Here is a 25524-nt window from a genome sequence, read left to right as displayed (position 1 = left end):
CATTCCTGGGGAAGGTTGAAAGTTGCCGACCAATTCTAGATATGAATTGGAAGCGGCAGTGATGCAAAGTTTTGTTTCTCTCACTCCTATTGAGTTAATTCATTCGACCAGAAACGTTCAGAAAAGGTGTCGCATGTGTGTGAGAGAACCTGGTGGACATTTCGAACACCTCTGAAAAAATTCATTTAATTGTATGTTCTTTATCATTATTATTATTGTTGAAGTTTCATTTATTAGTAGTTAAGTAGTAAATATAGTATACATTGTCATCAGTTTTATTGAAACTATGCGTTTTAATTACTCCTGTGAAAAGCTTTCTGAACATTTGATAGCTACTACTGAACAATTTCTTACTATTTTATGGCCTACTTTATCAAAGTTTCATAGTCTACATGAAAAAACTTAAAGCTCTGTATTTCAAAGATGACTAGCAAAATATCAATTGTGCTATATTTTTGGAAAGATAATTTTAAGTTCTATTGAAATACGTAGGAATATACAGGGTGTCTCATTAAAAATAGTTTTCTATCAGTTACTATTGATATCTCATTTGAAAAAATAAGTTTTTTACACCTTCTAATTCTACATTGAAAAGTGCTTTGGAAATGTGTTAATAGAAACAAGAAATTTTTGACAGAAAAAAATTACTGCAACTTTTCGAAAATGCACATTTTCGAAAAACGTGCTGTATCTCAGAAACGATGATTGATATCAATACAAAGTTTTTCATAAAATATGACCCTCAGACACAGCCATCAGTTTCATCTATCTAATTTGAAAACAGGAGTTTCCCTTTGAAAGTGTCCAATTTGCCCCACTCTGTACAATAAACATGCCTAAAGAATCCAAAAATTGAATACTATACAGAAAAATGAGAAAATTTTTGTTGAATAAAATGCTCAACGACGTGTTCCAGCGTTTTTTAAAAATGTTTTTGTCATCAAATTCATTCCTTTTGGCTGATACATACTGTATACATTAACATTGGAACAGATAGCTTCTTTACAATACTTCAGTAATAGTACGGCAGACGGTGCGGTCTATCGTTCACTAACCCAATCATGGAGTACAACTTAATGGGACCTTAAGAATATCATTCTTGAGTATTATCTACATATAAAATGAGGAATTACGACATCGCCCCATGGTCGAGAGATTTTTTACAGTAGAAATTATACAAAACTCGCATTTTTCGATATGTCCGCAAAAAAGCTGTGTAACAAGAAAACCATTACAGCTAGAAAGACAAATGAGAGTTCATTTTGTAGCCTGAAGTATTGCCGATCGAATATTATATAATCCATTTATATTTGATCAGGCGAACTTATAGAAATTTCACCATTTCGAAATACTATCTCGATCATTCAACCTTAGATGAATCTTCATCAATCAAAATCTCGATCATTTGCTAAGTTGACTGTATCATATTTTTATTCCAAAAACTGCGGAATTTCATAAGGAATATTTCATCTCGATTAATGGTACTGATATTCCCAACAGTTTTTCTTCTAGAACCGATTAACTAGAAGAGCGCACCACAGTCTACGCGTTGCGGCAGTGCACAAATATACCATTCTAAGCGTACCCGGTCAGTCAGACATCTAGTCCCCTTGCGCTTAGAACTTATTCATTAATCAAATGAGCTTATTATTTATTCACTGTTATATTTTTGCGAAAATCTAGATATGGTAGGCAATTTATATTTGTATATACTTATTTATATGTAGATATTTTCGAATAAATAGTTTATAGTCACCGATGCAAATTAGATTGTAATAAAAACTTATAATATACAAAACAGTAATAAGGTATTCTTTATTAATTATCTTCTTCGTCAGGTTTTTCAATATTGTTGCAACGTGCTTTGCATTTACAATCATCACAGCAAAACACACCCTCTGTTCTGCAAATGCATTTCTGTGTGGAACACGTTTTCTCTGTGCAGAACAGAGAAATGATTTTTCTAACGTTGTCTGGTACTGGGGCATATGTCATCATACAGGGTTCAATCAGAGTTTCCTTTCTTTGCCATCCATATTGAAGGGGGTCATGTTTTTCCATATGTCCAATATGACTATTGATCCAAATTCTGGTCTGATAAAAGGATCTGAAAATTAAAAATGAATGAAATACTGTACTTATTCTAAAAATACTCTTAATTATTGATCTTACCTCAGAACATGTTGCATAGTGTATTCATATACATAGGCTTCCTGTCAATGATGACAGACTGGTTTATCTCAGCATAAAAATTATTGAGTGCTTAATGTTCCTCAGTTTGTTGCTCTACATTTTTGGGTCTCGAGTATTCCACATTTTTTCGACCAATATAAGTCGAATAATACAATCGATGATATTTCGCATCATTAGCAAATAAATCAGTGAAATACTCTAAACGTCCTTGCATCTTCAAATCCTCTCTACATCTAGCAGCATTAAAAATTTTCGTCCTGGTGTTTTCACCCGTTCCCGTACTGATTTTTGTAAGACCCTGTTTTTTTTTTAGTACCGCCTTTCCCGCAGATCAAACAGTCGGTTTTTACATTGAACGAGTCATCATTCTGTCTTCTGGTAGATGGCTGATTAGATTCTTCATTTGAATTTATTCTGATATGAGCCATGTTTTGTTTGCTGCAAAACGTTTTTCTGCAATTATAATGATATCGAAATCGATCTGGGTGAGACAACAAAGAAGTTTCCAGCGCTATGATTTTTAGAGAATTTTCATCTTTCCGATTTTTTGCGCATCTTATAATTGTATCCATACCAGAACGTGTTGGCTTTTTCACAACAGCCTCCTCTTTTGACGACTCGAAGTCTGCCCCACATATGATGCAATAATCCATTTTTAGGTTATGCATATACATACAAACATATATCTATTATTGCTATGAACCTACTATACCGAAAAAATAACTATTAAACTAAATACTATAAATCTTCAGAATGATCTACTCACCAACCAGTAATTCAAAGAATGCCACAACACTTATTATGTTTATTGCATCTGACAGTAAAGACACCTCATACACGTAAACTTCTCAAATGTAATGACTGAAATACTTAATTGGTGGTATTTTCGCGCGGTATTATCGCGGAAGCTCGTCCCGAGAACCGGGCAGCGGGCGGTACAAGGGTGCAGTAAAACGTTTATATCGGGAGATCCGTTCAAAATAGATCTTCACATAATCGAGACGAAATGATCGTTATGAAATTCCGCAGTTTTTTATATAAAAAAATAATATCGATTATTGATCGAATAAGGAACTTATTGGGTGTTGAAGCGAATGGAAATGTGTTGAAAAAGCACAATCCTCCTACTATTTTGACTTTTTCTCTTATTCCGAAAGTAATAAAAACATATCTTTCTATACTGATAGGAAGCCAAATAATTTATCTAGATAATGAAAAAAACTTCATTTCCCTATCGTATATAATAGTCGAAATATATCAATTTTATTAGAGAAAACTGAAAATCTCAGTTTTTTCACATTAATATCAATATTTTTTCTCTCGACCAATGGAGAGTGTCGTAATTCTCCATTACACATGTAAAAATAATGGATTCAACATTATTTCAAGGTCTTATCAAGTTGTACTCTATGATTGGGTTACTCGATAAATAGAAGGCTTTTCGCAAGGAATCTGCTAAACTATAACCAGCTTTACACCGAATTTCTTCTCGCGAATACATTCGGCGTTGAGGTCGCTTTTTATTTGATTCAGTGAAGAAATAATGTCGGGCTACAGTAGTTCGTTTTCTCGTTTAAATCTCTCGTCGATGTATCGTGACGAACGGGCTCGTAATATCAAAAATGATACTTTTGGGAGTGATAATGATAGTGGCGTTGTGATGAGGGAGTGGAAGTTCGGTGGGGTGAGTGGAATGCTAATAATCATTTTTTAAATTTCATTTAAACTTTTGTCATTTTTCAAATCAGAATTGTTCTATGATACATTCATTCATGTATTTACGAGTATATATCTTTGAGAAATGGGATACGATTGATCTCCGTCATAATGATACAAGACATAAGTTTCTTAATGTTATGATTTCAAAATAGGTATTGTTCTTGCGGAACTTTAATGTAAAACGTTCGTTATTGTTATTCTTGTTCTTTTAATGTTATAGTATGTTTCTGTCAATTTTCCTGTTTAACCCTGTATAAAAGACAATTGAGAGGTAGATTTGTAAATAAAAAGTTGTTGTTGATGGTACGAAAAAATTATCTTCTCAGTTCTTCATATTAAACAAAACCAAAGTCTTGCCCAAGTCGAAAAGTGGTCCTTCGAGTTTTCAATAAAAACAACCCTGTGGAAGATGCCTGCTTCACGTTCAGTACCTTTAAGAAGAAGTGAAAGGATAAAGGCAAAAGTATTAGCAATTTTCGACAACAGCCATCAAATCCATGACATATCTAAAACCTTAAATTTGTAAAATATGGAAAAACTAGATATTAATCAAAGTTCTTGAAAGTACCAAAGTTTCAAGTAGTAAATCCATTCGACGCAGAAAGTTAGAAATTGAAAAACGTCTAATAGAAAAAGAAGCTATGTTCAAACAAGCTGAACTTGAAAGCCATGGTGTATCCATTTATTCAAAACAAGAAGAAGAAACGAAAACACAAACTAGTAAAGGGTCATTCATTAAAAATTGGGTGAAATCAACAAATGATAACATGGAGCAAATGCAACTCCAGAGTTTCTCCCACGAATATATGACGGTAGACCAGAAACTGAACAAATTCATGGCCAGACAGTCGTTCAGCAAGGAACTTCCAATATTTTCTGGACAAGCTGGAGAGTGGATCAATTTGGTTAACCAGTTCAAAGAAACAACAAAAATTTGTGGATTTTCCAATGCCAAAAATATTGTGGGACTTCAAAAATGTTTAAGAGGTAAAGCCAGAGAATCTGTTAACGCCTTGCTCAGTTTTACTCAAGAAGTCGGCAAAATTATCAATACACTGGAAAAACGATTCGGTAGACCCGATATAATTATACAAGACCAAATAGATTGTGTGAGGAGGATTCCCGACTTGAGAGAAGACAGATTAGACAATATTTTAGACTTTTCCAATAAAATTCAAACTCTGGTAGTTACTGTGCAAAGTTTAAAACGTGATGAATATTTGTTGAATCCAAATCATTTGAACGACGCAGTGATCAAATTGAACACAAATTTTAAAATAGAATGGGTAAAACAAATAGTGGAATTGAAACGTCTGAAAAAGTTTGTCACAATTGTAGAATTTTCTCTTTGGCTTGAAGAAATAAGTGAGGCCATAATGTTTTGTTGTTCCTGGATAAAAAGAAAAGATATGTCTGTACCACATCCATTCAATCAGATAAACCAACTTTCAGTTGTAAATTGTGCAAGAATGACGAACATAAAGTAGAAAAGTGCCACAACTTCAAAAAATTAGAAGTTGAGAAACGTTGGGACTGGGTGAAAGAAAATAAAGTATGTTTCAGTGGTTTAGGAAACTTGGTAAAAGCAAGAAAACATGTAATGTTAATGGCTGCCTTTACAAACATCATCCTTTGTTACATAAAGAACCTGAAACAGTACTGGAGAACTCCGAAGAGCAAGTCTGCCATCATTCCGCCAGGATCAAGGAGTCTGAAGTTTTATTGAGAATAGCTCCTGTAGAATTAACTGGCCCCAAAGGTAAAATCAACACATATGCTCTTTTTGATGAAGGTTCTACGGTGACCATGGTTGATGCTGTATTGGCTGAGACATTAGGTGCTACTGGACCAACAGAAAGTTTGAAACTCAGTTGGACAAATTCTATGTCCTGTGAAGAACTCCACCCGAAGATCAGTTTGAAAATAAGAGGAAAGAATGAAGATACTGAGTACGATTTGAATAATGTTAGAACTATCCATAATTTATCTCTTCCTGTACATTCATTAGACTCTAAAAGTCTATCTAAGAAATGGAATCATCTTCAACAAGTGAATATTGAATATATGCATTGTGTGAAACCACAAAGTCTTATCGGACAGGACAACATTGATCTCATCATTGCTAGAGAAGTCCACGAAGGAGGAAAAAACCAATCTATTTTATCTAAATCGAAGTTGGGATGGGTTGTGCATGGAAACAACACAAAACAGTATTTTCGACGAATGAATCAATGAATCAAGAATTTTCCTTTTTTTATAAACCATCAATACGACGATTTGGACCAACTAGTTAAAAATTCTTTCAAAATTGAGAATTTGGGTGTAAAATATTATAAAACATTACAACATCCAGATGAAATCAGAGCCTTTAAAATTTTGGAAGAGACGACTAAAAGGATAGCTGCAAACAGATGGGAAACTGGACTTTTATGGAAAAACGACAATGTAACTTTACCAAATAATAAACCTACTGCCCTGGGCTGATTTAAATCCATAGAGAAAAAGATAAATACCGCAGAAACAATTTGGCTGAAATGTGTTCAAATCGAAGATTTTTCAGAAGATGCTGAAGGAGTTTTGAGGTTGAAAATCAGAGTAGTATACTCTAACGATTTAGGTACAGACACCAAATTTCCAATTATTCTAGACCCCAAAAACTATTTCACCAAGTTGCTAATTTTTCATTACCACTGCAAAGCAGCGCATAATGGCCAAGCGTTTGTGGTGAACGAGCTTCGACAACGATATTGGATTCTCAATATTAGGTCAGCCGTAAGAAGTTCTTGGAGCCACTGTCAGTGGTGCAAAAATAAAAGAGCTCGGCCAGTAATTCCAGAAATGGCCCCCCTACCTAGTTCTCGTTTAACTTCTTTTGTCAGACCTTTCACCATAGTAGGTATGGACTACTTTGGACCAATGCAGTCTCTTGAAGATTTTGATCCGAATAAAATCACTTCTGAACTGACTACCGACAATATAGAGTTTTACTTTATTCCACCCTCTGCTCCACACATGGGAGGCAGTTGGGAAATACTCATCAAGTCAATAAAAACAAGTCTACGGGACATTTTGAAGGAGAAGATACCACGAGAAGAAGTTCTTCATACAATGCTCGTAGAAGCTGAACATATTGTGAACAGCCGCCGCCCCCTCATCCATGTATCATTGGATCATTCAGATGCTGAAGCTTTAACACCAAACCATTTTTATTGGGTACTTCAAGTGTAGCACAAGTTGTAAAAAAGTTTGAAGAAAATGACTTGTCCACAAGGAAACAATGGCGAAAATCTCAATTGCTCGCTGATCATTTCTGGCGCCGTTGGATCAAAGAATATTTGCCGGTATTAACCAGAAGAACAAAATGGTGCACATCACCCACAAGAAAAATCATGGTTGGAGACATGGTGATTCTAGTCGAAAGCCAATTCTTGAGAAATACTTGGCCCAAAGGTGTAGTTACTGCAACATATCCAGGTGCAGATGGCAATGTACGAGTGGTCGATGTAAAAACAAATATTGGTACATATAGAAGGCCTGTTACCAAACTTTGTCTTCTAGATGTTGATAAACCTGAAGATTATAGATGAATAAGATTTTATCACTGGGAGGCAGTGTTCCTGCGGAAGTTTAATGTAAAACGTTTGTTATTGTTAACCCTGTATAAAAGACAATTGAGAGGTAGATTTGTAAATAAAAAGTTGTTGTTGACGGTACGAAAAAATTTTCTTCTCATTTCTTCATATTAAACAAAAGCAAAGTCTTGCCCAAGTCGAAAAGTAAAACCAAGTCAGATACAGGTATATTCCATCAAAACGTATAGTATCATAATTACAAATTCATGCAAGCAAGGATCAGGAAGTGATTATATTGTTTAAATAAATGCAATCATTGTATCAGAAAATTAAACTAACAAAATATTAAATGATATATAGATATGCAGCAACGGAAAGGCCAAGTTTAGAAACGTCACATGAAATATATCGAAACGCCAATGAGTTTGTCAGTATAAAAATGCATACATAACAGAAATGTCCATTTATCAGATCGCGACGTCATCGAACTCAATCTACATGTGCCTGATTTACGTTTAACATGAGTTTTTCTTTAGGTCTTTATGTTCCTGAGCGTCGATATAATAGAATGGGATTATAATATTTTACGCATTTCTTCCGTTAACATTGCGATCAGTAACTTTCGCGTTGTACTGGTCAAAAATTTGCCTAAAATCTGTACAGAAAATGCCACTTTTTGTAGAGGTAGTATTCAGATTATCAATAAATGAACTGATGAAAGATAAATGAGTAACCCCTGACGAAGTAACCGAAGGCCACGGGATTATTTAGTTTGGCCTAGGCCTAGGCGGTCGGTTAGTGAACACGATAGTTTCATTTCTGTATTGAAAAATACAGTCTGTCCGCAAAGTATGGAGTAAATTAGATATTTCCAAAACCAAAGGTCGTTTTACAAAAACCTGAAATTCGTCGATTTTTAATGTTGATATTCTAAATTTTACAACAAAATTTTATTATACAGGGTGAACTAGATTAATGTGATGACGTCATTGGTAATTTTTTAAAATGTAACACCCTGTATTTGGTGTCAGTTTTAGATAACCGTAACGAGTTGATTTCGAAAAGGTATAATTCTTGGGGTCTAACGGACAGAATTTGAAAGATGTGCGCTTAGAAAATGAATTTTATTGATATCTAATAAAAGTAAAAATTAATTGATTATTTAAAATGTTTTTCTAATGATTAATTTAACAATGGGAAAGTAATCCAGTAATAACTTTATTTCAAAAGTTCAAACTGTAGTCCTTGCTGTGTTTGACAGTAACCTAAACGTTGAATAAATTCTTGTTGAACCTTGTTTATGGTTTCGTGAGAAATATTGTTTATTTTTGTTCGAATTCTCTCTTTTGATTCTTGAATATTTGATGGTTTCGTTTTATAAACATCATTCTTCAGATGGCCCCACATAATCCAACGAATTTGAGTCTGGCGACCTCGCTGGCCATTCAATATGTCCACGTCTACCAATCCAATGGTTCGTAAACATTTGGTCAAGATACCTGCGAACATCTGCAGCATAATGTAGAGGCGCACCCTCCTGTTGAAACCATAAACTTTCATCAAAACTTCCAGGATTAATTCTACTGGGGAATAAATTAATTAAAGTAGGTACAAGATTTCCCCGTTAAAAACTGAAGGTATGTTGGCCCGTCTAAAGTACCGTCGAAAAAGAAGGGTCTGATTATCCTGTTTCCTACACTGCCAGCCCATACATTTACCTTTTGCGGGTATTGTGTATGATGCTCACGCATCCAGTGGGGGTTTTCTTTGGCCCAGTACCTACAATTCTGACGGTTGACCCCACCATTCGATGTAAAAGTGGCTTCATCAGAAAAAATTATATTTTTTACGAGGAGACGGTCTCGATGACAGTTATCCATCATGGCTTCACAAAATTCTATTCTTCTATCTGGATCATCCTCGTTCAATTCCTGTAGAAGTTCGATTTTGAGGGGATGTCATTTTTCCAATTTCGAAACTTTGTGTACAGTTGTTTTACTGACATCGACATCACGACTAACCTTACGAACAGAAGTGTGCACATCTTCAAAGGCAAGTAGAATCTAGTTTTGTATCATCATTTACAGAAGGACGACCTGATTTGCGTGCATTTTCAACTGTACTAATGTCTAGAAATTTCTTTTCAATCTTACTTACTGCTGACTGCGTTATGCATTTTTCTAGATATTTTTCATTAAATAAGTTACACACTTCCATCTGAGTTCGCAATCTGTCTCCATATCCAATCATCATAATTATTTCAATTCTTTGCGTTACTCATAAATTCATTATTACTTCAAATTAATTCGAAGCAATACTACAGAAAATTCACGAATCAATACAACAACTACTGTCATATTCAACAGTTACTGAACGTCAATCGAAATAATGACATTTCACAATAACAAAAAAAAAACTAGCCGCCTAGTTTTTTAGAAATTAATAAGAAATACTTGTTAGCACGGTTAGTGTCAACTACAGCAAGGACCACAGTTCGAACATTTAAAATAAAGTCATGTATTTATTACTGGATTATTTTCCCATTGTTAAATTAATAATTAGAAAAGAATATAAAATAAATAATTAATTTCTACTTTTATTAGATATCAATAAAATCTATTTTCTAAGCGTACATCTTTCAAATTATGTTCGTTAGACCCCAATTATTATACCTTTTCAGAATCAGCTCGTTACGTATTATCCAACACTGACACCAAATATAGGTGTCAGGTGTCTACTTTTATTAGATATCAATAAAATCTATTTTCTGAGCGCACATCTTTCAAATTATGTTCGTTAAACCCCAATTATTATACCTTTTATAGGGTGTTGCATTTAAAAAAATTACCGATGACGTCATCACATTAATATGGATCACCCTGTATAATGACACCTGACACCAAATATAGGTGTCAGGTGTCTACTTTTATTAGATATCAATAAAATCTATTTTCTGAGCGCACATCTTTCAAATTATGTTCGTTAGACCCCAATTATTATACCTTTTCAGAATCAGCTCGTTACGGATTATCTAACACTGACACCAAATATAGGGTGTTGCATTTAAAAAAATTACCGATGACGTCATCACATTAATATGGATCACCCTGTATAATGAAATTTTGTTGTAAAATGTAGAATAGGTATTAAAATTAAAAATCGACGTTCAGGTTTTTGTAAAACGACCTTTGGTTTTGGAAATATCGAATTTATTCCATATACTTTGCGGACACACTGAATATTATATTACAGTGGTGACGAGTGAAAACAATTAGGATCATAAAAAACAGTAAGGAATGGTTTAGTGAATTATATAAGTATAAATATACAGAAAAAAATTTCCCGAGCTCGGAATGTGGTGTAAATAACAAAAAATATATACCTACATATAAACCAAATCTAAATTACACTGATCACTGAAAAGCATAATAGTAATAAATAAAATACTTTGAACACCAACTGAATGAGTAAATTTCTACATGACTAAAGCCTTGTTTTCCTAGCGACGCATTTTTCGCGTTGCACGTGTTCAGCTTAATACGTTGCCTACTTCTACATAGAGATTCAATAGGACTGTTTTTCTAGAGAGCTCAACATGTTCCACGACGACTTGATGCGCCCACAATAGAGAAACCCCAACAGTTTCAAAACTACTTGGCTTTTTGTTCCCAGTCTATCTGGTTGGGAGGTGACCAACAATAGGCACAAGCTGATTTTGAAGCACAGCCAACGCCTTAGGTATAGTCGAAGTAACCGATATACTAATTCTTAAAGCTATCGGCGAAGTCAAAGGCCAAAAAAACCAATACAAAGAAATAATGCCGCTACGAATTAGTCCACGTGGACTGAAGAATTGGCGGTTCGTATTGGATAATTTTTATTAACCGAGTTTTATGATGGCTGAAGAGCCATAAAATTAAATTTGAAGTCATGTTACGGTGACCAATGGAATGGTTAGAAGAGTCGTGTTGCCAATGTTCAGTTCAGGAACTGATCGCGATTTGAGTGTTGAAATTCGATATTAGTGAAGTTATAATTACTTAAAATTTTTGTTATTTTTTCAAAATGTGGCGTCCTTGGACAAGTGCTAATAGTAATAATGAGTGTAATAACAACGCAAACTTTTTCCTGTGTAGTGATATGCTTGCAAACAAAAGATCGCGACTAATCATCGTGCATTGCGGAGGAAGTACAGGATGTGTTCCGAATTCTTTGAAATTATGTGGAAAAAAACTTGAGGACTGCAATGTTGACTATCATAAGAACATTGAAGCTAATATTTTTGAGGAAAGGTTACTTTGGCATGCCGTAACTAATATTGCTCCTCCTACAGAAAAAAAGAAAATACAAAGTGCATGGGGCCGACCTCTTCTGCACATTATAACTGATAAACTTATGAAATCTACAAGTGTATACGATAAGGCTCGTCTGAAAGCAGCAATGATCAAGGAATCGGGTGTTTGGCTGAATGTTTTACCTGTTGCATCGCTTGGAACACTATTAGACGATGAATCTTTCAGAATAGCAGTAGGACTTAGGATGTGTTCATCTATTTGTGTGCCGCATACTTGTTGTGTTGTGTTGTGTTTGCGGTAGTATAGTTGATGAGAAAGGTACACATGGTTTGAGTTATAGGAGAAGTGCAGGGCGTACATCTCAACATTACTAAGTGAACGACATATTGAAAAGAACTATGTTGTCAGCGGATGTTCCTGCAATTCTGGAACCCTCAGTTACCAGTCGAGATGATGGTGAAGACCAGATGGTATGTCTCTCATATCATGGAAATACGGTAAACCTGTTGTATGGGACTTCACTTGCGTTGACACGGTCGCGGCTTCCCATCTAGACGGAAGTTCGAAGTATGCTGGAACTGTAGCTTTGTCTGGCGAGAAATTGAAAAGAAAAAAACACCAACATCTTGGTAACAACTATCTGTTCCATCCAGTAGCTGTCCAAACTTTTGGTGTTTATGGCCCGGAGTCTCTGTTATTCGTTCATGAACTCGGAAGGAGAATAGGCCAAGCAACGAAAGATCACCGTTCTACCTTTTTTTTGATAGAAAGTACTGCTATTCAACGTGGCAATGCTGCTTCGGCCCTTGGAACTATTCCTCCTTCACATAATTTTGATGAGATCATGCATTGCCTTAATTTCAGTACGGAACTGAAATCTCTTCGAAACAAGCCGAGATATGTGGATATTCATCAGTCTCCTATCAAGGTTAATTCACAAGTGATTGATCCACCCTCTTCTTTTTCAGTGCGGTCAATGGACTTAGGTCATTCTTGCCCCCCAAATATGATTTGCAGTCCTCGTAGTTCTGGTGACTTTTCAATGGAAGACCTTCATGAAGCAAGAGCCGAATCGATCCCTCTTCACTTGGAAGATCGATCGCAGCTTGAGAAATGGTTCTTATGGAGATTCTGTGAAACATGTTCTTCCTTACGAATCAGTAGTTGTCCTGAAAATCTAGAGAAGAAAATTGGATTGGATAATTTAGGAAACACTTGCTACATGAATAGCATTTTACAAGTGTTGTTCATGACGAAGAATTTCAAGAACGAGGTTTTAGTGATGAACGAGAACGGAAATATTTCCTACTTATTCATCAAACTCAAACACCTGTTCATGCAGCTGCAGTTTCGTAAGAATGTATTATCTTTCCATCCAACCGATTTTCTGGAGTCTTTGAAGTCTATTAGATTCTCGTTAGGACAACAAGAGGATTGTTCCGAATTCTTGGAGTTCTTGTTGAATACTCTTCGTGAGCAAAACAATAGCAAAATCAATACTCCTGACCTCTCTGGATTAAATAATTCCTTACAGTCCAACCGTCTTGTGTTTGCAAATCTATTGCTGGAAAAATTCTCACTTGTTTACTTTGTAGTAAATGTTCAAGAGGTAGGCAAAACTTATGTGAATTTCTGGAACTTCATCTAGCGTTTCCTAATATGACTAATAACCAGTCCGTGCAAAGGTTATTGTTAAATCATCTGAAAATGGAATTTTTAACAGGTGATGATCGACTGTATTGCCAAACATGCGCCAAACTAACTGACTGTTATAAGGAAACAAGTATAGGTAAGGCACCAGTCAATCTAATAATAACACTCATAATCTTCAAACAAGACTCAACCTCTGACGGAAGCAAGAAACTCTTTCGAAGGTTCGAAATGGATGAACATTTCAATCTAGCAGACCACTATTATTATAATATTCATGCAGTCATTGTTCACTGTGGTCCTGGCGTTGAATTTGGTCATTATTACGCTTTGGTCAAAGACGAAACGGACGGGTTTAAGTTTGACGATAGTCGTGTCACGAAGTGTTCTGGCGATGTATTGAATTTATTGGAGGCTCTGGAGACACTCTACATTTTGTTTTATGAGAGAGAGGACATTGGCAGATCAAGATCTTCAGATGATGTGGTGCTGCAGGTTTTTCTGGATTTTCCTGCAGCTGAAATAGCAAACGCGCCACTGGAATCAATGAAGTTGCCCCGGAGCGCCAATTAATTTTTATTATTGTTTTATAATTTCACAAATAAAAAGCAATTCAAAATTCCCAATAAAAATCAAGGAAGATATGTGTATTTCGTTTATCAGTAAATGGACCGATGAAACATAAATAAATAACCCCTGATGAGGTAACCGAAGGGAACGGGATAATTCAGTTTGGTCTAGGCGGAATATTAGCGAATACGAGTGTTTTATTTGCGTATTGAAACATACATTACAGGTCTTAATAAATAATATGTTTATTTCGTGCTTGCATTGTAGTGAAATTGGGAGTATCGATCAGTGTCGGTGAGCTATCAGGTTCGAAAATATTTTAGAGTTCATGTTGTCAGTGAAACATCAAACAAATTGTTTTCATATATCTGCTTGAATTATTTTCTCGCGCGATAATTTCAATTTTGCGATAACTTCAAAATATCAATTTGAATTGTATAGTGTAAAAGTCTGAGTAACTTTCCAATTACCAGATTATAAGATTATAGGTATGTAACCCTGAACGAAGCTTATTAAACAAAAATGAGGCAGAAGTCCAAGAAGAGGAAGAATGAAAACGAAAAAAATTAAAGAGAGAAAAAATAAATAAAATGAGAACTACGCCCTTTTGAAGCAACTACTTTTATATGAACATTATACGAAAGTTATTTTTTTATTATTTTACATTATTTATTGTTTATTATTTTGCATCATTCATCATTCACTTTGTTCTCCAAACACTCCTTGTGAAATTGAAACCGATATCGTTTATACGAACGCTACATAATGTGCTTCTCAATAGTGTACTTCGAAGTTTAGAGACTTGATACAAGAACAAGAAAAGGAGAACGGTTAGTCTGTCTCTTTCGCTGACAAAAATACGTAATGTTCTGAAAGAAATGAGTGCTTCGTCTCGTAATCCTGATCTTATCCAAAACGGTGATAATTAGGAGCTACAAGTGTCTTGTTTCGAAACTTCTTAGTATACTTTTGAAGATGATGGTGTTCCATGTAAGTAGAATTTCATGTCCTAATTCTTCTATATTTTATATTCTGTAGCGTTGATATGAATAATATGTTTTTCAAGTTCTTAACGAATTTTGTAGTACAAACTGAATGGGAAAATTGATTTTCGTGTAATTCAATGTTCACGTGAAAGTAATTGTTCCGAGAATGAAAGCTTTTTGCCTTTCTACTTCTTCATATTTATACCAAAAAAGTGACTCCTTAGGCTAGGATCAAAATAAATCTAATAACCGTATGAATGTTGTACTCATCGATGACAATGTGCAGATTTGTCTAACCTGGTGACGTGAAGTCGCAATATTGTGCAAGACATGCGTGCGTTTTCGTCTTGAAAAGTTCAAATAGGTGCTGCCGAGGTGTTGAAAATAAGTGTTTTTAAAAATGCTAGATTTGATTTCCATATGACTTAAATTTTATATTTATTCTCTTCCGTTTTTGCTGTTGATGATATTTGTTTCAAATCCATAACGAATGTTTGGAGAACATACTGAATGTTTTTCGTATGTTAATATGAAAGTAGTTGTTTCGAAAGGACCTTTTATTTCATGAAATTCGGTAAAGGAGTTGTTTCGAGATGGCTTTTCTTTCAATTTGTATCAGAAAGAAACTTCTGTACATGTACATCTTTGTTGAGAGTTTTTTCTTTCCTTTGGATTTTTTTTTGTATGAAGATGGAGGAGTGGAAAGTCATTTTCTGTCTGTTATAAAAACGAAAGTTGTTATTTTCTATGTTCAGCTGCAATTAATTGACAACAAACCATTTGTTTATGTGATTCATGAGAGTATTACATTTTTCGTCGAGAATTCTATCTTTATCAGAAATAACTATGGATGTATCATCTGCTTGCAGTGTATAGAATGCCCCATCATAACTCTCTGGATATAATTAACGATGGACCCATGAATATGCTAGAATTGTTATATTTGTTGACGCCTCTACGAAAGTAGCAATTCACGTTGGATTCATTTATGTCTGTCGACTGTAATCCAACATATTTGGCTTTTGACACTGAAAATTTGTTTTCTATATAACTTTAACGAAATCCTCAAAAATTAGTTTTCTCCATTCCTTCTTCACTGAAATCCACTTCCATATTCAGCCTAGTCAAGCATAACAAGTTAGCGTAACAAATAATACAGCAAATGAACATTAATACCTACCATAAATCTCATCAGTCATTTAGGCTGCACCAAAATACATTGTTGGAATCAATTGTCCTAAAAGAACAATCCTGCACAGACATACCCCTTTACGTGAACCACCGATGATGATACCTATTGAAGGACGAAACAGCATGTTGAATCACGAATGCTTTTTTTGGTTTATCTTTCTGAGAAAGATAGAAAGCGATTTCGCATTATGTAATTGTTGTCTAAGTTTAACCTTGCCGTGGGGAGCTTTGTTTATACTGGATAAGTAAGGTTTAAATTTTCTGACGATCTCATGATGACCTTTTCGTGAGAGGTTACTTATGTCCATGCTTAACAACAATTGATATCACAAGTTGATTGTGAATTGGTCCTTTCTCTAAACAGTTGACAATTAAGAGAGTGAAATCAAAACAGACACTTGCCTGAAGAATAAGAGTAACTCTGCTCCCAGTTGGGGCTTGTGTATTTGGGATTTGAAAGCACAAATCTATGATATCAAAACATATATCCAAATCGTAATTGACCTGTGGATAATACATTTTATACATTCAACTGAACTGATTTCAAATCAATAAATTTTCTAACTCGTTTCTATTTGGCAATCACAAATATCACAAGGACTTATAAACGTGTTTCGATACGTTTTCAACTCAATTTATTTAAAGAATAAATTGAAACTCCATTGTTCACATCTTGATTGCAAATTGCGTTTTTCACAACAGACGGCGAAAATGATTAAAGTCTCGCACACGCGTCTTGATTACGTTGTATTAATTAGTAACAATTATTAAATGGGTCACGTGTTCTTTACGACGTCTCTCATGGACTCATGCGAAATAGACAATGACAAATTCAATCATTAATATCAGAGTTCAAAGATTCGCTGAATAAGCATGATGTCATTGAACAGAGATGGTTTTAGGAATCGGTAGTCTAGTGTACATGTACCATTTTCTTCTAAAATTTTTATATAGTCTCCGAAAACTACGATAAAGGTGTCATTCGATTCGAATTGTCACGTAGAAAGTTTTTACGGAAAAGTTCGAAATAGCGCTGAAAAAAATCTCAAAGAACAATAGAATATATGATTTTCAGAAAAAAATTGTTCTTTAATTTTATACTCGGTCGCAAAAACGATTGTTAATGAATAAACGCATTTTTAGCAAAAAATAAATTATTTTAAGGAACTTTTTTTCCTCTAACGACCATAATTTCCATCAATAAGTATATTACGAAAAAAATTTTTAGATTTGCTCCTAAACAATGTATTTGTTTATAACAATTTTTCAAACAGTAAAAAGTAAAAAAAAATTAAGTAGCTTTTAACCGGTATACATCGAAACAATCAAGATTCAGGAAAGACATTTCTTTATTCACTTTTTCAAGTTTTAATTTTCAATTTCTAATAAAAAAGTGGAAAATCAAAATTTTGTAATTTTTGCAACGGCGATCTATTTATTAGCCTATTGAGAATAACTTCACGAAGTAAAAAAAAATTCTAGGGTTTCAGTTTGTTCATTATCAGGGTTTTCATGTTAACTTTCAGTTTATAAAAAATTATTAATTATCAAATGCATAATTAATGGAAAAATTGGGATAAACATTTTTCAACTACGGATTATTGTTCATTGATGTATTCCAAAATAACATGAATTTTTTCATTCCTTAATTTTCATATTTAATATGTTTGAATAATTTTTTTTGTTGCTGTGTCATGTTGACGCACCGCGCGCGAAAGCCAGACTACCCGTTTTTGGCCCTAGTTTCAGATCTCTGTAAAAATTATTAATAATAGAGGTACAGCTCCAGGAGTCGGATTTTTTTAAACAAATTTGATGATCTTTTGGATTTTTTTTTAAATTCGAAAATTTTTAATATTATTCGGAATATTCAAAAGAAACCAAACCTCAATTTTCTTATTAGTCAGTGGGCTATGCTTGAAGACATGCAGTAAACAAATCTAAAGAAATGAACTTTAAATATTCAAGCCCGTCTCGGATATACCTACACAGTAGTAGCTTGAATGGACTGACGCCTATCAGAAAACAACTACTCCCCTGGATAATACCACGAAGGGCGTTGGATTATATCCGACAGGCGTCAGTGCAGGAATCTTCGCAGAAACTTTCTTGCATATGCAATTGGCAATACAACTGAAAGAGTCGCCTTCAATTTTGGAACGGCCACACTTGCAGACCGGTTTCGCGCTCCTTAGCCACTCGTCAGTGCAAGACAGTGGCCATCATCGATCTAAAGTCAATGATATTTCATAATTGAAAAACGAAATTTTTTCAGAGTATCATTCCTTATCTTAAGTTGGAGCGAACAATAAAAATGTCACTTCATCTAGTGGACGAGGTATTAACCAACTGCATATCCGAAATGTGCCCGATTCCTCTGAATAAGGAAGAAAAACTTTCTTATTAGTCAGTGGGCTATGCTTGAAGAGAGGCAGTAAAGAAATGTAAAGAAATGAACTTTAAATGTTCTAGCCAGTCTCGGATATACCTACATAGTAGGTTGAATGGACTGACGCCACTGGGTAATACCATGAACGGCGTTGGATTATAGCCTACTAATAAAAAAGTGTTTCTTTCTTATTCAGAGGAATCGGGCAAATTTCGGATATGCAGTTGGTTAGTACCTCGTCCACCAGATAGGAGTGACATTTCTGTTGTTCGCTCCAGCTTAAGACGAGGAATGAAATACTCTGAAAGAATTTTGATTTTCAATTATGGAATATCATTGACTTTAGGTCGATGATGGCCATTATTTTGCACAGATAAGTGGCTAAGGAGCCCAATACCGGTCTGCAAGTGTGCCCGTTCCAAAATTGAAGGTCGACTTTTTCAGTTGTATTGCCAATTGCATATGCAGGAAATTTTCTGTGACGATTCCTGCGCTGACGCAGGCGTCAGCAGAACAGCAGAACGGAAGTGTACTCTTATTGCACAAGTTATTCCAATATTTCGATAAAATTTATTATCATCTTCAAGGAAAAGCTACAAAATTTTTATGATGGTAGTACAATATAAAAATTATTATAAAAGGTATCAAACTTACTGTTAGTGAGGATGGCCGTCCTCACTAGCATTTGCATACGTATGATCATGAGTTACACCATAAATATATATCTTAAATGATAAATGATGTATGGTCTTTCAAGCTTTGAATGTAACTTTTCAAAGAAATGAAAAACGAATGTCATACCTTGCCAAAATCATCTGCAAACCTGATAGTTGAAAAATTGCGGACTCCATCCATGAACCATGTCCTAGATATTGATATTGGTACTTCAACTCGATGGCCTCAATAACTCTGATAACATATATAATTTTTGATAGACCAATTCTCTATCCTAATATTTTCCAGGCAGAATGTTGTGTGAAATAGGAACACAAAGAAAAAGAAAAGAGACCTGGAAGTGGAACGAGGATTCATAACAGATTGACTTGAATAAAACAAGAAAAGCGTACTTTGGATTTTGTGTGGCCTCAAAGTGAGATTTAATTTTTAACTTTCAAAATTAATCTGTTGAGATACTTTGCATTTGACAAAACTCGTTGTTTGAAATTTTTCTCAAATCCATAAAATATGTAACAAATTCAGCAACTTAAAATTTCTTGTATTTACTCAACAGTTTTTTGATAATCCCTTCTTCGAATCTGGGCAACAAAAGTCCTCTTATTAATTCTCGTATTTCTCCAGAAGAAACAATTCGCAAAAACGCAAAAAGGATATTCCAGTTAACCTCAATAGTTTGAATTGAATCATTTAAAAATTTGGGTATGGTTGAATGAATTCTTTTATTTGTCAAATAATTCGTTGAGATAGATAATTATGTTATGTGAAAGGTGGAAATGTGTCTCATAGTGAATATTCCTATCATCTGTTGTTGATTTTGCTAAATGTAAAGTTTTATAGACATCATAATATTTTAATAGTCTCTGCATTTTGGAGTTATTCATAAACGCGATGTACATACAGGCTGTCCTACTTATTTGATTTTCTTTAATTATATCTACAAGTAACCAACTGTGACAAATTGAATTGTTACAACCTTTCATAAGACTTATATGAGCTAAAGAAAGACGGGAGTATTACTGTCTAAAGTAGATCCTATGAGAAATCAAAGACAGACACAGACATCCAACAAGTTCCATTATACGTCTATACCGTATTATCGATTAAAAATTTACCTTTAATCCATTTTTGAGGTAAAGGGATATATTAATCTATTTTCATTCATTGCATGTACTGCTCTTATGATTATGTCTTATCTTACCTTATCCGTTATATTTTATATCCGGTTTAACGAAAGTGCACATATTATGTTAGCGATACATTGTTTATTATGCGATAAAACGAAAAGGTTTTATTCCCGTATCTCAACAAACAGAATGTGAACAAAAAACAGTATTGCAAAATTTGAAATAATATCGTTGATTTCGTGAAAATTTTACACGTAAAAGAAGTTGTATCAAATTCAAGATATTTCGCCAGTTCCCTGGATTTAATTTCTGATGACGTTACCTCTAACAATATATTGAGCAACATAGAATATGCGGTAGCAATAGAATAAGTATAGACACATTTCCGGAAAATCCTTGAATTGAAGAGAAAGATGGAAATTTTTATTATGGGCAGATGTATTCTCCCCAGAAAAAAATAAATTTAATGTCGGTACAGAGAACATTATGCAAGGGTGAGTCGAAAATGTCAGTGAGGCAGTATAAGAAGAGACTAAAATTTTGAATTCAGAGAATAATTATCATAGGTATGGAAGAAATCAGAAATGAAGAGAAGTGCTTGAAAAAAGAAGTAACTTCTTTTGACCAGATAAACAAATTTTTTTTTTCTTCTGATACTGATACTTTGCCCAAAAAAAATTAAAAATCAGTTTATCCAACTCTGAAACAAAAACAGTTATTTTTTGGTGAAAAATACATTGAAACATTTGCCGAATAAAATTATTTCTACTACAAATAGTAAGATAAAAAATATTGCCAATAATGCCAATAATCATATACGTGAACATTTTGAGGATTATTATCATACAACATAATTAAAGTTTTCAATGAAGAAATAATATTGAAATTTTAAGAAATTTTATAAATGAACTGAAAGATACAACACCTGATTATCTACCATAGACCATTATTTGCAATTTGAATTTTATTTGAACAACTTCTAGAGTAGAATAACTTTCCACAAAATTGATATAAGATCAAATAAAAATGTATGTGCACTGAAGCCTACTTCTTTTGAAATACAACACAAAATCAAATTTATTGAAACAAAAGTTTTTCAGTCAGAAAGAAGCATGCCCAAAAGGTTTTTTTCTTGAAATGGTAGAAATAAATAGATAATTGCTCAAATTGTATGAACAAAAAAAGAGATATTCAACATTTGAATAACATGCATAAAAAATAGCTGTTTCGACAGGGCTTTTTCTTCCAGTTTGTGTCTGAAAGTTTTACCTCTTTGCATTGCTCCTTTCCTTTCTTCGGAAGATTCCCACATTTCTTGTATCAAGATGGAGAAGCAGAAGGCTTAAATCTTTCTTTCCCAAAAATTAATCCCTCCTCAATATATATCTTTTCACTTTATGCATAGTTTTCTATTGCAGAAAGATCAATTTCGTTGATCCATATCAATAAAATAAAAGTCACGTAGTATAAATAATCGATCGAAAGTATAATGAAAATAAATCGTTTACTTTTCATAATATTCTTGTCATTAAAAGTAGCCTCGCAAGTAGCTTTGAAAGTCACAATAATAATAATATGCTCGAAGGTTTGACAGTGTCATATTGTACAATATTTTTTTATTATATTCGTTATGAAGTAAAACACGGTTCAATGTGAGATTTTTGAATGCTCCTATCTAAGTGTGAAATACAAAATATTAATGAATCCTTATGTCTAGTGACTACATTACTAAAAGCTGAAACAAATCTGGTATTTACAAGGAAATAGATGTAACAAATCTGGTATTTGGATACAAAGAAAATGGTACGGTAAAGAAAAGCTCCGGAAACGCTATAGCCTTTTCAATTGATTTTTAAATATCTGAAGTGACACATTGAACAGTTATTATGATATTGATTCCCCAGCTTCAGAATACGAGGAATTGGACTGTTTAAAGGATTATTGTTATGGAAAAAATGTATATGAAAAAAGTCAGGATTTCTCGTATCTTTTTGTTTGATATGAAAAGTTATTAGTTGAAGTAGTTCTGGGCAGTTAATCTCACTATTTGTTATTTTGAAGAGAAACTCAAGTTCATAGAAATTCTCCTATCTTCCAATGATTTTATATTTAACTTGGTTAAGAGTTGACTATACTCATATTCATTTAGTTGAATACCTAACTGAAAATCACAATTCCTTTAGAATTTCTTTTGAACATTCTCAATTAAATCGATATTTACATTATAGTATAATCTATATAACCGTACAATATTCAAGAGTGGATCTTACGAAAGCAGAATATAAAATATTTTTTGTTTTAGTTGAAAAATCAGTTGAAATTCTCAACACAAAACCACACTTTTTGCCACAATTTCTGATACTTGAAGATTAAAATTAATTTCTCTATCAAATTTAACTCCCAGATCGCGAATAAATGTTTCTCTTTTAAGAGCTATATTATTCAATTTATATTCAAAATTTTAGCGAACGTAATGAATTGACACTTATGTTTACCTCTAACAAAACATTTCTACACCACATAGAAAAAGCTTCGAGATCTTTTAGTACTAATTCAGCATCTTCCCGGCAAGTAATTGCTCGATAAAGTTTGAGATCATCCGAATATTTGAAACAAACTCTATGCCCGATATGAACAAGTTGAACAGCAGTGCTCCATATGGGATCCCGGTGGTACCCCTGATGGAACCTGAATGGGCGTAGATGTTAAATCTCCATATTTTACAGACAGAGTTCTGCCATTTAAGAAGCTATTGATTACATGCCAAATATTTTCGCCTATACCAAGCGCTTCAATTTTAGCTATAAATAGGCCGTGGTTGACTCTGTCGAAGGCTTTGGACAAGTCAGTATAGTCCCAGGAAAGTTTGTTTGTAAGCGTAGAATCAAACATCTTAGCCATTAGTGACTGATTGCTTTAAAATTCCTAATATTTTTTCATCGCCAAGTTTGTGTATTGGTTTCTGGAAGCTATGTTTCCGATAATCTGGAAATGTGCCTATAGAGAAACAATTTGATTGAAGTAATGTAAAGGCATTACTAAAGTGTATAGAAATTTGTGTATAAAAAACAAAGATATCCCATTAGGTCCCATTGTGAGCTTAGGTGAAACAAAGAGGACGAATATAAAATTATATTCAGGGGTAAAATTCACTATCTGGTTATCAAAATAAAATAATTTCAGATAAGGAGGAAAGTATTCCAGATTATCTGAAAAGTGTTAATTAGGTCAATGATTTTTTTGTTAATTCTATACCAATAATGGAACGCCTACCAAACTTACTTGAATATTACAAAACTAACTGTTCAACTACCTCAAAATTCGGTTTCAGAGAAGTGAATGATCTATTTGTTTTTCAAACGATAAGTGATATTAAAACAAATGCAACTGTTTGTGATAATTTGAATATAAAACTATGTTGTCCGCATATTGTTGAGTACATTACTCACATAATGAACTTTTGCCTAATTGAAAATGTTTTTCCTAAGATGTGGGGCAGTACTGTTGTGAAAGTGTTACCAAAAAAAACCATGTGGCATCCGGAATATTATAATCATATATATATATATATATATATATATATATATATATATATATATATATATATATATATATATGATCAGATATTTTCATCTTTGTAGGATGGTATGAATGGTAGTTCAGTAACCTGTTGCTTGCGCATGGTTTCCTGTACCAACAGTTTACCATTCTTGGATATACGAGTGTGCAGAAACACAGATAACGTTCTACGAACAAGATGGTACAGGAAACCATGCGCAAGCAACAGTTTACTGAACTACCATTCATACCATCCTACAAAGATGAAAATAAATTTAGTCCTCACCATGAAAAATAGGGTGATCAATCTGACACATCCACTATTCAAAGATGATTGTATCAAAGAACTAAAAGGTATTCTCCTTGAAAATTCATATCCTTGAAAACTTTTGAATAAATTACTTTTCAGCTCTGTTTCAACAGTGACTACTGTTTCAAATAATTTAGTTAACCTCATAAATAATAATAATTTTAATTTATCAAACAGTGGAGATATACCTCCAACTTTATTATTTTTCAAAACCTTACCATATTTTCAGTCTTTAACACCCAAGCTCTTGAACGTTTTCAAGAGTGAAAATATTAAATTTGCTCAATACATTGTTACCACTACGAATAGTCTGTTTTCCAAAATTAAAACTCCTTTGAAAACCTTAGAAAAGTCTAATGTAGTATATGAAATTCCTTGTCATACATGTGATAAGGCATATGTTGGTCAAACATCTAGAATTGTATCAGGACGTATAACGTCACATAAAAGTGATTGTAATATGAATAAAGCTACCTGTGCATTGGTTGAACATGTCATCAACCCAAAACACACAATGAATTACACCGAAGTTAGAGTTTTGTGTACTGAAAGTAACTTACAGAAACGGCTGTTTAAAGAAATGTTTTTTATCAAAAGGAATACAAACAACATGAACAAAAAAACTGAGATTAACAACCTCAGTAACATTTATAATTACATCTTGAAATTGGAACTGATTCCCCCAGGTTCCCAAAGTAACAGATAGTGTGTGAGTTTGGAGGTAGTGCTGAGTCTTGTTACTCACTTCTTTTATGAGTACTTGGCAGCAGTGTATCCATATTTAGATACTTTTTGAAACTGCTAGTGTCAACACTGTTGTTGGTGTGCCTTTTGGTAATCCTGTTTTGGTTATATTGTCAATTTTCAAATTTTAAACTTCAAATGTCATAATGTCAATTATCAATTTGCAAATATTTCCTGTTTCCTTTCTTTCTAGTTGCTACCATGCCACTAGTAATTGCCATGCATGGCCGTTAAAATAAAATTTAAAATTTCAAATCCTCTAAATGTTACTTCTGAAACCATAAAAATCTAATGTGTGACACTTTTCTACATAATGAAAAGGACTAATTTTGTGTTTCTCAGTAAAATTTTCGACTTTTTACTATAACCTCAAGTTAGTAAGTACTTTTTATCTTTTGTTTTACAATTTTGCTTCAATGTTATCAATTTTATTGTAGATGTCTTGATAAAGGGAATAAACATTCTCGAAAGCTCGACTAAATAACAAAGAGTATTCTTTAAACAACAGCCCAGCAATTTTGACTGCATCCCCAACATTATTCCAT

General features: G+C 33.6%; 3 protein-coding genes across 9 annotated transcripts in view; 1 reads left to right on the top strand and 2 right to left on the bottom strand.

Moving 5' to 3' along the window:
* Lmpt (four and a half LIM domains protein limpet) overlaps positions 1-25524 on the top strand; it is a 357474-nt gene that overhangs the window by 54991 nt on the left and 276959 nt on the right. Inside the window, exon 1 of one of the 4 annotated variants that reach the window (XM_074170572.1) lies at positions 3722-3877. The exons of the other annotated variants lie outside the window; for them this stretch is intronic. Within the exon in view, the coding sequence (XP_074026673.1) occupies positions 3737-3877 (141 nt within the window). The 5' untranslated portion in view covers positions 3722-3736. Of the gene's footprint in view, positions 1-3721; positions 3878-25524 lie in introns of those variants that run through there. 4 annotated transcript variants of the gene reach the window in all.
* LOC141480525 (uncharacterized) overlaps positions 1-25524 on the bottom strand; it is a 149415-nt gene that overhangs the window by 106223 nt on the left and 17668 nt on the right. The gene's annotated exons all lie outside the window — the stretch shown is intronic.
* On the bottom strand, positions 1021-2363 carry LOC141480526 (uncharacterized). The gene is made up of 2 exons (XM_074170581.1): positions 2173-2363; positions 1021-2107 (listed from the first exon to the last, which is right to left on the bottom strand). Exons 1-2 carry the CDS (start codon positions 2187-2189, stop codon positions 1819-1821), a joined length of 306 nt encoding a protein of 101 aa, XP_074026682.1. The 5' UTR covers positions 2190-2363; the 3' UTR covers positions 1021-1818.

The sequence above is a fragment of the Leptinotarsa decemlineata genome, unplaced genomic scaffold (assembly GCF_025532065.1).
Source record: "Leptinotarsa decemlineata unplaced genomic scaffold, Ldec_3_MD MMD2_P_RNA_scaffold_9, whole genome shotgun sequence".
Classification (NCBI taxonomy): Eukaryota; Metazoa; Arthropoda; class Insecta; order Coleoptera; family Chrysomelidae; genus Leptinotarsa; species Leptinotarsa decemlineata.
This window is presented reverse-complemented; position numbering and strand designations above follow the sequence as displayed.